Raw genomic sequence first — 14,108 nt, forward strand, 5'->3', positions numbered from 1 at the left:
CTTACGCTACATATTTATTTCTTGATAGTTTGATTTATTTCCTGATTTTTAATCTAGTTTACTAAAATGCCATTATTTGTTTGAATTTCTTACCCCCACCACAGTTCTTTTTTTAGAACCATATTAGTATTATTTATATTTGTTTTATTTTTGGTTACCAGGTAGACAGAAATGAGAAGAGGCAGTCTAAATGCAGGGGGGTGGGGGGGGGGGGGGTTAGTTAAACTGCTTTTGGTTTCACTATATAAAAGTGAAGGTTGTGTGACTCAAACTCTGGCCTTCTGAATACATCAAACCTTCACCAATTTACTTCTATTCGCTGTATTTTATGACTGAACACAAAGTCCTTTTTTTTTGCTTAAAATGAGCTTTAATGAAGTATTTTTTGTATTTTTCATATTTTCTAATTTGTTGCTGTTTACTAATGATGGCCAGATGGCGGCCATTATTTTCTTACACAGCCTGGCGTGCCAGATGGATATTATATATTCTTGGTATTTATCGGAACATCCAGAAGTTGTTCCCACTCAGTAATTGGTACAATGAGTGGAAACATGAGAGGTATGGAACTAATTTAAAGGAGAAGGTCAAATGCATAAATATAAGCATTTTGATATAAAACTCAGTCTTGTATCATTAGAACTAGAAAGCAGAAACACACAACAACTAAGCTGAAATTTGCAGCCAATAACAAGGGACAGACCTAAAGATGTATTTGGTTTACATGTTACTAAAAGAAAACGGACATTAGCAGGACTGGAGAGCTATGTATAGAGGAAACTTTAGAGAAAGAAGAGCAGGAAGAAGCAAAAATGGCAGAAAGCAGGTGCAGATCAGAAGTCAAAGAAAAAAAAAAAGTGAAAACACCGCTGGTGACGAACTTTATGAAGGTAAGTAATAGAAAGCAGATGTAAAAAACAGAGCCTGGAGAAGCAAGAAATGCACAATGGCAACCTACTTCTGGATGGAGGCCAGTGGCATAGGGAGGTTAAATGGTTTGATTGGGGTCACACAGTATGTCAGGTAGTAGTGGTGGGATTCAAACCCAGATCTGCTTGGTCGTTACAGTAAGTACATTGGGTTTCCTTATAGTTCATAGGCTACAAAGTGGATAAAGATGCAACTTGTCACAAATTGCCATTCCCTGATTGCTTTTACTCATAGGAAGTCATTGCCAGTCCAGTACTTTATATACTCATATATTCTCTTTTCTCTGAGATTGTCTAAACATAAAGTTGGCATTTATTATATTTATGTAAAGAGGGTATGAGTACAAAGTATTGCATAATATCAGTACACTGATGCTGTCACAAAATTAAAAAAATGTCATTGGTTTGTTACAAATATAAATCAGTGTTTTATAACCAATCAGCAAGGCTAGCCACCCAGCTTGTGAACTTTGGCTCTAGATGATGTTGACATGAAACTCTGACCCGATGTGTAAAAAAATGGGTAGAGGGGCTGTGAATGGATGGATATCGGCATTTAAAAGACTGATGCACATATAAAAAGGTGTGCACCTTTTCTGTTTATCCACACTTCATAACCCTATCAATATGTACTTTTATGAGTAATACAGTCCAAGAAAGCATTTTAAATGCTGTGTACATTTTCCATCCTTGCATCGATAACAGTTATCTTTCTTCCCTTCCACTCCTTCTGTTATCAAAAGTAGTACCGTTAACTGGCTCAATGGAATTCAGATGACCTAGTGGAACACGTGAGATGGCATGTCAGCCAGAAATGGATTTGCTAATGCTAAAATGATATTTATGGCCTTTTTGTATGGGAGGGTAAAAAATATGCTATACCATGGCGGTGCATAATACTTTTGTCCTGTATTTCACATATTGCATATTATCATATACATTTACACAGCATTTAATACTAGTTAAACATTAAAGTCCCCTCAGAATGCACAGGAGAGAAAGTTTCTGAAGAATGATTAGCAGTCCACTCACTCCTCTTCTAGTCCTCAGCAATTCCAGGTCTATTCTCTAATGATGCCAAGAAGAATGACGATGCATGCATTGTACTTAACAGTCCAGACATTCCTTATTGTTTTTAGGATGCGTTTGATAAGTGCTGAAATTGCTTGTGAAAGTTCTCACTAAAACTCAAATGGTCTCTTTCAACAGGTGCCCGATACCCTGGTGGCATTAAACCTCCAAAGCCAGGTAATGAACTAATGTCTTTCATTATATCATTGTTAGGATAGTCTGTTTTCATTGATCAAAGAGACATTCATCATCTCCAGTAAATAGGAAGTGGGAGAGATACAGTACCTCTGTTGTCCCCAGAACTATTATCGAACAGATGAGCAATTAAAAGCTAGTTGCTGTATAGTGGTTACTTACTTATTTCTTTTACTTAGGAATAAGAAATGTTAACTGTTTGAAATCTAGACACTCGCTTTAGCAAGTGCCGAAATATGGAGACCAAATGGCTAAAAATCCAGAATTATATATATTAACTCCGAGATTGCAATTTAGTATATATAAGAACGAGGGTATAAAGAGGCTTGTCCCCTGCAAAAAAAAAATTAAAGGACAAGACCTCTGTTCAATATTCATTCTTCTAATGTAGTTTTGGTGTCTTTTTTTTTTCGGGGGGGGTGGATGGTATTTCACCAATCATTAATTCAAGTATCAAGATTTCCATACAAAGTCCTAAAAAAAGCTGTGTTTTTCCATCTTAATCTCTTAAATGCTCCTTCAGATGAATGGTACATTGCGAGAAGGCCTTGAACAATATATAAGCATTATATAGCCTGAAATGGCATATATGAACATGAACAATCAGTTTATATTTGTAAGGAAAAAAACAATGGAGTAGATGTGATGACCACCTCCTAACCAAAGTCATATGCAAGAAAGAGAAATGTTTAATCTTTATCCTTATCTGTCAATTAATGTGGTGTACCCATGAGCTACTGGAAAGAACAACAGTTTAACTGTCTTCTGACATTTATCAGCTCTGATTTCTTATGATTCTATTTTTCTGGCATAAATCAGCTCTAATTCTTTGAAGGGGTACAGATACCATGAAGAGGTGCTGGACGTGGATGCAAAGGTGAATTTCTGCAAAAATTTGGGAATAGGTAAAACACCTGAAGAAGAACATGACCAGATCACAGTAGTACATTACCCCATTAGGCTGCAAGTATATACTCACAGTGTAGCTGTCCCTTGTGTTGCACCGGTTGCATAACCTCTCCAGTAGGGGTATAGATTGTGTGCCTGTTACCCTGCACTTGTGGTAAATTAAGAACACTCTGTTCTGCCCATGAATGCTGACACAGACCACTATTGCCTTAACTCTGCTCTCTTGATGATTACCTTGTAACTAGCAACCTAAGATAGAATTATTAGGACGTTAAGTATTATTTGACAAGGATTAATACTGACCAGACTGTGTTATTAGACTGCAGTATTTAGGAAATACAAAAAACACAGAAAGATAAGGCCATCTAACAGTACCAGTTAAAGCAGAAAAAGTCAGGAGTCCAGTCAAGAAAGTAGCTAAAACATTTTACACAAACATAAGGGAACAAAGAAAGCTAAAGGGAGTGTCAGTGAAGCTAATTAATATGAGTGAGTACAAAGTGATAATTCAGTAAAGGTGTCAAAAAAGCAGTAATAAAATGCTGTAAAGATTAATGAATATTTAACAGTATTCATAAAAACAGAGAACCAGTAGCATTCAGTTGAAGTATTGAAGATCAAAGATGATCCCAGGTCTTTCGTAAAAGACAACCTCTGACAGAAATTAAAAAAAAAACAAAGTTACAGAAATCAGTAGGGTCTAATATGATTCACCCTAGAACCCTTACAAAACTTCAAAGTGAATTATTAACAACAATAACTAATCATTTTGCCAAATCGCTCTTGCAGAACAGTAGAAAATTTGGCATTGATTAACCTCAGTTGCAGAAATTTGGGAATCAGTGCTAATGAAAATATTTTATTATATCTGATAACATGGGGGCACACAGCCCAAACCAGCATGACTTCACAAACCTAAGGTCATCTTAAACAAATGTAATAGAGTTCTTTGAGTGAGCAAGGGTGTTAGAGCACAGTGGAACTGCATAAATGGCTTATTTAGATCTTAGCAAGGTAATGGACAATGGATAATTGTGCAGTATCAGTGAACAGATTAGAATTGCTTACATTGGATCCACCAGTGGGCACCATCAGTAAAATATTAGGTAGATGGTGGGATATGGGGCACTATGGTAAATGGAGTTTGGTTTGTTGAAGTACATTGATAAGTCGGTACAACAAGGGTAACAAATCGGATCATGTCTTTCCATATGAAAGCAGAAAGAGAGGTTAGCAGAACAACTGAATGCTGAGGAAAACATGTAACCTATGTAAAATAAGTCATTAGTCCTCTAAATAAGCAAATGCCAAGGCATAATGTGGAATATAGTGCTCATTTCAGAAAACCTCATTTGAGCTATTAACAGGAAAAGGGTAGTTCAAAAAAGGACAACATATATGTTATTTAGTTAGAAAAGTCAAGCTTGCATGTCTTAAAAATTGGAAGCACTGGTTGGGTATGGCAGAAAATTTTAAGTACCTTTAAGCCCAAGTGTGAACCATCATTCAAATAAAGAGGGTTAGGAAAATAAAAGAGCACAGCATGATGGTATAGGGCACATGGTACACGGGAGAGACAAAGGATTACTCACCACTAAAAGTCCAGGAAGGAGTGAAAAAACACAAGCAGGCAAACATAAAGCAAATCTAAAGAAGGTTGGGAAAACATACACTGTTGATTATGTAGGATTTGCCATTATTCCATTTGAAATGAAAATGAGCAGACTGGTGTATCCACAGCTGCTCTGTATATGAATGGCATATATGTATCTGCTTTATATGAGATGAGCCTTACCAAGATTCTTCATATTTTACTGCTTGTTCCAAATAGAAGTGATTTCCTGTTGATCAAAGTGTATTGTGTGGGGTATTTTCCAAACTCACAGAATCTCTGAGAAGAGTAATACAGGTTTTTAATTTATAATATAGATAACTCTTTGACTATGGGACAATGACTGGAGCTGGGGGTGTGAAGACTCCCAGATGGAGATGCAAGGGATATTCCCCCAAAAATGCTTGTCTTGCTTTTTACTAGGTATAGTGCTTGCCTTTAAGTTGCATAGCCTCAAGTACCTGTGTATCTGGCATTTGTGTACCCAAACTGTCAGTTTAGGTAGGTCTTTGTACTTTCTGAGCTCTGTAGTGTCATGCAAAGACAGAAGAGCACAACATTGTTGGTCTGCCAAGTGGTTTTTAGTGATCTCTTAATTGAGAATCTATGTCGTATTGTTTTTTGAAGTGTGAAAGTGTCAACATTTTTTAATAAAGTGATTTTTGAGGAATCATTTTATATGCATACCCTTTGCTCAGACACTTTAAATGACTTATGTATACATGTTTATTCCAAAAGAAAACCAGTAATACATAGCCTTACTAACTGGTACAAGGTAAAAGACATTAAAATAACTTATTCTTGTCCACAAGACATAGCAGAGAGATGGACTATAATGCACCTGGTAGGTCAAGTGATTCTTATCTATGAGTTGCATCCATTTTCTGTATTTTTTTTTCTCTTTGTGGTCGAGATAGTCTTTATAAATAGTCATGATGAAGATACAGATCTCCACAATGATATCATTGCACTAGACTACACTGCAAATTCTTTTGACGTTGGAAGATATTTCTAATGTATTTTTTCCCTTAATTACAGGTTATGGAGCAGGTGTCCTCCCTGGTTTTGGATATTCTCCCATTGCACCAGGTAAAGTCCACTGTCTGTTGTCTGTAAATTCACCTTTGTTTTGTGTATTAATGTTGCTTTAAAAAAAAAAACAACTGGTCTTAAAATCCTAGCTAGAAACTCCACAGCTTGGCATTTACCCTAAGATCCTTTAACCATATCATCATGTTTGCAATTACTAAAGCCCCTGTAAAAGACATTTCTTCTTAACAGTGTAGCATTGAAAGCCACTAAGGTCCCATGCAGGCCTCTTTTTATATGGATTAGATTTGAGGTTTGTTGATCATGAGTGATGTTTGTCTTGTAACAGATTAGGCACCACCAGTCCATTTATAATTTACCTGATAGGGAAGTGGACATTCAGTAATGTTCCATGTTTGAGTTCATCAAGAAAATATCCATGATCCTAAGTTTGTGTAACTGCTGCTTTCACACAATGTTTTCTGTGTGCCTTTTGCTGATGAAAGGATATCTGCCTTGTATACTCAGTCCCCCCCCCCCCCCCGGCTAACTACAGGATATTCTAGAGCTATTGTCCACATTTAGGGCACCAATTGTGAAGAACAAAATACAAACACCCCATTAAATGGACAGTTGTGTAGGCCATCTTGGAAATAAAGCTTGTTTTTACCATTATTGCTAGCTACAGTGAGTGCCTTACTTAGGTTACAAAGCTATTCTAGGGTTGAAACCTGGCAGGACTCAAAATCTCTGTCAGGAAATCCAGAAATCAGACTCTCTGTCAAGAAATTCAGCTACTGATGAGTACTTGACAGGCAACCTCAGCCATTTAGAAATGTCACATATTTCTGAAGTTTTATTTCCCAAAATATTTACTGTTTCACTCAGATTTCCTATGTGCATTTAAATTTGTTTTGTTGGCATAATCCTTTGTTCATTTTAACTGGTATGCCGAGTGACGTGAAATATAACCAATAGCAAGCAGTTGTGCTACTCAAAGGAATCCTCTTCATGATGCATATTAGAAGTACACAAAATGTCAGAGGATTTAACTCAACTCTTAGATTGCTTTACTGTCCACAATTTGATTCCAGTACTGTGTTGGTACCCAAAACCTGCTTGTACTTTATAAAACTTTCATTTCCTCACTTTGGTATCAAAGGAAGGGAAAGACTGCCCATTTTTTTAAGCTTAACTTCTCACATAAGTTGCAGAAGAATTTGTCTACACCTGCATGACATACCACAGACACACAAAAATTTGTAGTCCGGACCTCAGGCTGCTGTAAACAATACAGAGCGGTGGGAAACTGTTTTCCATTGTCTTTATTGTAGAGAGGAAGAGAACAGCTGCTTCCAATGTAGCCATGCCTTTCATAGCAAAACAGCAATTAGAGCAGTCAGTGGTTCAAAGCCAGTTGCACCTCTTTTGACAAATTTACATAAGCAGCATCACAGTATTGAAATACTAAGCTTTAAACTTTAAATGTTTGTTGTTTATACTACTTTACATTTTAAGATGACTTGAATGTAATATTAAAGATGCCTGTGACTTTTACAGAAAAGCCAGAAAATATATTTTTCTTATAACTCTTGTACAGTATCAGCACATTTACCAAAGTGTGTGTGTGGGGGGGGCTGTCAATTCATCATGGGCTACAAAAAGATACTTTGAACAAAGGCCTGCAATTTACCAACTGTCTTGATTGCAGTTGTATAATTCCTTAAGTATACGGTAAAACAAGCTCTGAGACACACACAGATGAGGGCCATTCAAGAAATAAAAGTAGTCCTGTTACAGACAGTACATTAGATGACAGTGACAGACACTAATCCCATTATATGTCTATGGCATTGGAATACACCACTACTTCCTTAGGTCTAACATGACTCATATAAAGCAGAGTTGAAATGGATTATGGGAAAGAGAAAGTCTTGAAGAAAAATAAGATAACGTTAATATTTCAAGCCCCTTGACAGCCATTGCGTTATAAGAAACAGTCTAAGTGATTTTATGATGTTAAAACAGCTCAGAAAACAGAGATAGAGTGAAAAAAATAGATTTTTCTAGTTCTAAGGTGGAGTTTTCCTTTAAGAGACCAATGCTAGTCATGTGTGAGATTATGTGCGTATTTTGCTAGGTACTGGATAAGGTAATTTCCATAATGGTTTAGATTCAGTATCACCCTCCATGGTGGTTCTTTGAATATTTTCACTTAGAGACTTCCGGTCCCAGCTCTTGCCTGTTGTCCACATTTTCAATCTTAACATCTCAACTGTTTTAGTTATTATTTGTTCATAGCCTTGTAGGACATGAGCAATCAGATTAGAGGCTAAGCCGGCCCTTTGGTCCTGTTCTAGCCCCCCTGCAGCACCTACCACAACATGCAAACAGAATGTTCCTTTATCCTACTTGCTACACAAACCCCATTCAAATGTCTAGACTCGTGTTCCAGTACCTGCACTGCTTAGCTCCAATGCCTCCACATGAAAATGGAGAAAGCAAACCCTCTGAATGGATACTAGCTTTTTTCTCTTTTTTTGTTTGTGTCTTTTTTCTGTGATGGATGGGTAGGATGCTAAGATATGTCAAAGTTTTTTTTTTTGTTTGTTTTTTTTACATCAGACTTTCCTCTTGGTGACATTTTTAGTTATGCAGTCCTCTTAGAGTAGCCATCTCTGCATATGTATCCCCTTAGCTCAGAATAATCAAGCATTTGAATAACTTAAACTTTTCTAAGTCAGTAGTTCCTCCTTTAGTGATAGTGTGTTTCTTTAGAATGCCACCGTAGCTGAATGAAAGTACATGGGATTTACTGTATTGGCCAACAATAAAGTAAAATAAATCTTTCAGACTGCACAGAATTATAAGAAGTAGAAAGTGAGACCAGTGGTAGGCACACTTGTGACATATGTAGCAAAACACAAGTGTACAAAGTCAGTACACCTCATGTCTCTTTATTTGCCATAAAAAGGAAACATTAAATGTGTAGCAACTTGGTAAGACCACCACTGTGTTTTCTAATCTTACTACCACTTTCCTCATCAGCTTGTTCCCTAGCTTTGTGCGTCTAGTTTCTTTTGTAACCCAGGTCTTACATGGGTGATTTAAGTTCCCTGTGACAGTGGTAAATACAATCTACTATAACTGTAGGTATATGTACAGTTCTAGGCAGGAATACAAAGCTGAATGATGCCAAAAAGAGTAGCTAGGCTCGGGAATGACTTCTGACTTTCCTGGACTTAATTAAGACATTCTGCAAAAGGAGAAATGGCAGAGTGGTATTGTCAGGAATTTGCTCTTGCAAACTTAGGTCAGTGAAAACTAGGGGGGCTGCAGCACCCACCAAAAGATAATGGACACAGTGTTAGATATCCTTGGGATTCCATGACTGGTGTCATTGCACATCATTTGAGTATTCTGAAGTGGCATTAAGGTTAACAGATAAAAACAATCCTTATGGGAGCAGGATGGCACTGTGCTGCTATACATCAGTCTCCTCTCTAGTCTTAGGTACTGGAGCAATTCTAGGGGTACAGATAGCTTTGGAGACCCAGAAACTGAGAAGGAGAAGAAGCATCTGCTAATGATCAGCTGTCAGAAGAAAAATTAAAAAATAAAAGTCACTATTTTTGTTTATCTTTTGAAGACTGGTTCACTCTCACTAGGTCAGTGGCCTCTTTTCAGGGATACCCAGGTGGTATTTATACTGACTACAGTAACTCTACTGCCAATCATTTAGTGGACAGGAGTTCCGCTGTGGCGACCCCTAACCGGGAAAAGCCGAAAGACACAAACAAAGAGTAAATTTAGCCAGGGCACTAGGGAAATTCCCTCTGCTTTTTCATAAGCGCTGTGGGATCTTTTACATCTACATGAGCTGTCACCTACACAATGTGTGTATTCCAAAGGACATCACACTCAGGAGTGCAGTGTCGGTAATGGAAAATTAATCCTATCAGCCAGGGTGGGAATAGAACTCAGAGCCTTCTTATCTTTATTTGACTATGAAGTATAACTCACCAAACATCACCAAAGTTTCATGCATCAGCTTAAATTGTAATTTCCAGGAGACAAACTATTATCAGCATCTAGTTCCAGTATGTGAAACTATAAAGAAACAGGCTTATGTTATCAAGAGAAAAATAAATGTCACTTGTTTATTTACTGATTACTCGTTTACTTACTGCATTTTGTCAAACAGACAGAGCCTTTTGAGCCTTTGTACACTTATCAGCATGGGTAGCAATGTGCCTCCGTGGTAAGATCTATAGCATGCATAGTGGCTAAGGAAAGTTCGCCCAGGGCATGAAAGGCCTAGCTTACTCTTCAAACAGATGCAACAGGGTCTTTAACTTAATATGCTGGAATTGCCACCAGCCAACACAGACTGGACCTCAATATATTATCTTTTTGACAGAGAAACACTTCAGTACATCATGCCTATCACAATGCTTCAGTCATAATGATCTATGGATTTTCTTTTAACTATCACTGAATTCCAGTTGCAGAAGGCATTTAAGGTGTGACGTGTGAGCTGATTTTGTAGAGAGACTAGCAGTAAAGCCATAGGTCATTCAGCCAGTGTTTTTAGAAATCTTCAAAATGCCTAATGAGTAGTGTGCAAATTACCCATGACTTCTGTTATTTAAAACAGGGCACCAGAACATCAGTTCTGAAAAAATTATATCAATTTCTGTAAAAGAAACTGGCTGATAAAATGAGTCTCAAAATTCAAGTTCTGAAAAACTAAATAGACTATAATATTTTACTTATATAACACTAAGTAGGTCAGAAAATTACAGCTCTGCAGAAATGAAAGGGTCTCAAGGGCTTAGACCTACAGTCAAACACTAGATCCTAGCACGGTGGATCGTAGCCATGTGCAATGCAGTGAGACACAGAGCTCAAGTTCCTGAATAGCGAATAAGTAATGATAATCCCACACTGCAGATTTGACTAAATCATAAGACCACAGAACAAGCATTGAACAGATCAGGTGAACCAAAGTTCTGTTGATATGAATGAGTCATAAGGCCCTGGTTCTGCAATACTAATGAATCACAAGAGTTCAGTTATGAGAAACTAAATAGTGTTTACAAAGCTACAGAAGAGATGGATATACCCAGAGGTCCAACTTTTCAGAAATAAACAGCTGGTCAAGTATTTACCTACAAGAGTTCATCAATTGTGAATGAACCTAAGTGACGTATTTCTAGCCAGTGCAGTCACTAGTGTACTGTAAGGAAAATATAAGTGATGTATCCATGGACAGCTGTTACACTTTGCTAAAGACTTTACTTCACAGAAAAAAATGGTATGGCTCCCCACTGTTTCGGTAGGGGGGTTATAGGTGAGCTGCCATTTACTTGTCCCTTGAAACTAACCCTCCAAATTCAATTTATAACAAAAGCATAATTCATATTTTTTTGGAATGCTGAACAATTCTGCAATACCTAGACATACCACAAGATGGCAGCTTAAATTTTATTTCTTCATTTGTCTTTGAGGAAAAATAGTGTCCTGCAAGGGAATAGCGTACTTAAAGAGCGTCCATTTCTCTGGAGACCATGACTGTGAAAAGATGAGTCATTTAAATCATAATACAGCACTATCCTCAGTAAAATAATGTACACACACACACAATATGGCTTGGGAATCCTAAATCTGCAAGTGATACAGCAGGAAAAAAAAGAAAGAAACGCAGATAATAGCAGTTTGCCCAGCGTACTGTTTATTTGTGGAAATGTTCTTCATTTCAAATGTCTTTGATACTCTTTCCATGCACATGTATGTTTCAGTAACAAAATGAAAAAGAGTGAATATTTTTAGTGCAAATGAGTTTGCAGTACATGTAGGACACTTCAATAAAATGTGCTGTCACTATTACATCCGAGTGACGCCTCCAGGTGCATCTGCAGTTACCTCCTACTGCTCCTCTAGGTGTCAAATATTACTTGTTCATATTTGCATTAATAATTCCAAAACCATGCTACATACAAGGCATCTGAATATTTTATCTTGAAGCATATATGATGGCAAACACAATTGTGTTGATATTTGACCTATGTTAGTGAGTATTTGTTAGAATTGTAAGATGATATCTTCATTTTTAAAGGCTCAAGCCACACCCACTGGGAGTTAAAGGTATACACCCAAAAGAGCTGTATTGGAGGGAATATGCTGTCACTTGTCACAGAAAGTTCCTGTTATTTAGCTTGCGGTCTCACTCAGATACATGCTAATTCCACCACCTGGCATTTGGCTACCTGATCTGAACCAGTCAGCAGTCCTTCTGCAAAACTGGCCAGTAAAACAAATCCTTGTTTTAGCTGTTTATGTATTCACTAGCCCATTTCAAACCTATGCAGTAAGATCTTAAAGGCCTGTGATTACTTTTGTTTCCCGGATTATTTATTTTATCAAATATTTGTAGCCCAGTTGCTAAGTGTTCACTTTTTAGTCATGTTTTGTCTGAGGAGAAGAAAAGTAAATTGCTGATATATTTGCAACAAGCTTGGCACCTTCCACTCCAGCATTAAAATTCACACACAGCCCTTTTCACCATTGCTGAGATAATTAAATCTACATGCCCTACTACCCCAAAATGTAAATCAAACCTAGCCATATGCCTATATCAATTTTTTGAAGCAATGCTGCGTGCTTCACCCACTCAGTCACATTCTTATATGAAAAATGTTTTTAAATGAGCAAGGCAGGTCTGCAGATTGTTGCAAGACACAGGAGAGTTTCTGTACATTCTCCTTCTGTTCCTTCCCAATTCTGTACAGTAGATGTACCATGCTCAAGTCATTCTTGTATGACGCAGGGGTGGTTCGGTTCCTTCTGTTTTGGTTCCTCCCTAATTCTGTACAGTGCTTAGTGTTACTTGTTGTACCATGACATACTCAAGTGTTTCTTGGATAACACAGGGGTGCTTCTGTTCCTTCAGTTTTGGTTCTTCCCTAATTCTTTGTAGTGTTTAGTGTTACATGCTGTAACCTGACAGATGCAAGTGCTCTTTTTCATTTCAGTGCTACCTAGAAACTTTCCAGGCATCATACTCACCAAGCCATCAGATATGCAGGAATGATATAGGGTGGCACAGAAAGTAGGATTTGGGATTCAGTCTGAGTTGTCATTTTTTTCACCAGCATACTTTAATATTGGAACACAAAATCTTCCATGAGGAAAACTGATGAGTAACAGTATAGTGAATTCAGGCCCCCCCCCCCACCACCACACACATACACACACACACACACACACACACACACACACACACACACAATCATTTTAACTAGAAGTTGAAGTGTATTTATAATATTACTGTCTTCTATCTTGGTGGCATTTCTCTGTATACTCTACTCATTCTGGGTTAGTGTATCCAGCCCTCAGTCATTTGTTTGTATTCACAGAGTTCATCTTACCAACCCTCAGGATAAATTTGTGATCACTGACCAGTCAGCTAGCAAGCCTGTTGCTACTGATGAGGTCTGCATGGTACTAAAACAATGCCATTAACTTTTCTGAAGAATACCTTTATTTTATCTGTTTATTAATCCATTTGTAAATTTATTTATTTATTCATTTTATAGAACAATGCATTTCCCACTTCCTAAACCTCTCAGTTAATGTGTACCAACATGAGAACTAGTCTGCCTTTTTGACTTTGGGAAGCATGCTGTCACTGGACCATTTTTCCCTGCACCGCAAAGTTAGTTTGCCTCTATGCCAACAACCAGCTTACATGGCATGCCATGCTGAATTTCCTTAGCTAGGAAAAAGGAAACAGCACCACATTGATACAGCCCCTTGATTTGTCTGTGGCTGCTACCTACTGCATCAATTGCTAATTAATTAGGTACGTGCCTCTCTGCTGTAGATCACATATCTCAGAGCAGGTGTTCCTTTTACTGTCTACAGGGGGGGTGCAATGTTTCGGGGTAATGAGACAGGACTGCATGAGTCAAGATTGAATGGTATGAGATGGGATACATAAGAAATCTTGGGAGTGGATGAGATGAGGAAGGGCAGACTCAGAAAGGAGGGGAAGATAAAAAGGATAGGATAGGATGAGCAATTCACTAATGTTAAAATGTTGTAAAAACATTTGGGTAGAGCTAGAGGTTAAGTCTCACTTTCTTTAAAATGGCAGTTTGTGTAGTGTTTTTTATAACAGCTTTCTTTCTTTCTTTTATTTGCTACTTTTTGGCCAGGTATTTGGAGTGGAATTTCCAATAGATATTCTTTCTGTGGAAAACCTAGAGGACATATGCACAGATATACAAATAATTCATTCTAAAGCAGTTACCAAGCTGGCTAAACCCAGTAAGGATTATACACTGAATGAATGCACAGAT

The 14,108-nt window shown here is 37.6% G+C and overlaps 1 protein-coding gene across 17 annotated transcripts in view; it reads left to right on the forward strand.

Moving 5' to 3' along the window:
* The window catches only part of ELN (elastin), a 490,412-nt gene that overhangs the window by 464,452 nt on the left and 11,852 nt on the right, over positions 1-14,108 (forward strand). For all 17 annotated transcript variants that reach the window (XM_044054168.1, XM_044054169.1, XM_044054171.1 and 14 more), the window contains 2 exons: positions 2,139-2,177; positions 5,755-5,805. In XM_044054168.1, the coding sequence (XP_043910103.1) occupies positions 2,139-2,177; positions 5,755-5,805 (90 nt within the window). The remainder of the gene's footprint in view (positions 1-2,138; positions 2,178-5,754; positions 5,806-14,108) is intronic.

The sequence above is a fragment of the Protopterus annectens genome, chromosome 13.part0 (assembly GCF_019279795.1).
Source record: "Protopterus annectens isolate FY-2018-M chromosome 13.part0, PAN1.0, whole genome shotgun sequence".
NCBI lineage: Eukaryota > Metazoa > Chordata > Ceratodontiformes > Protopteridae > Protopterus > Protopterus annectens.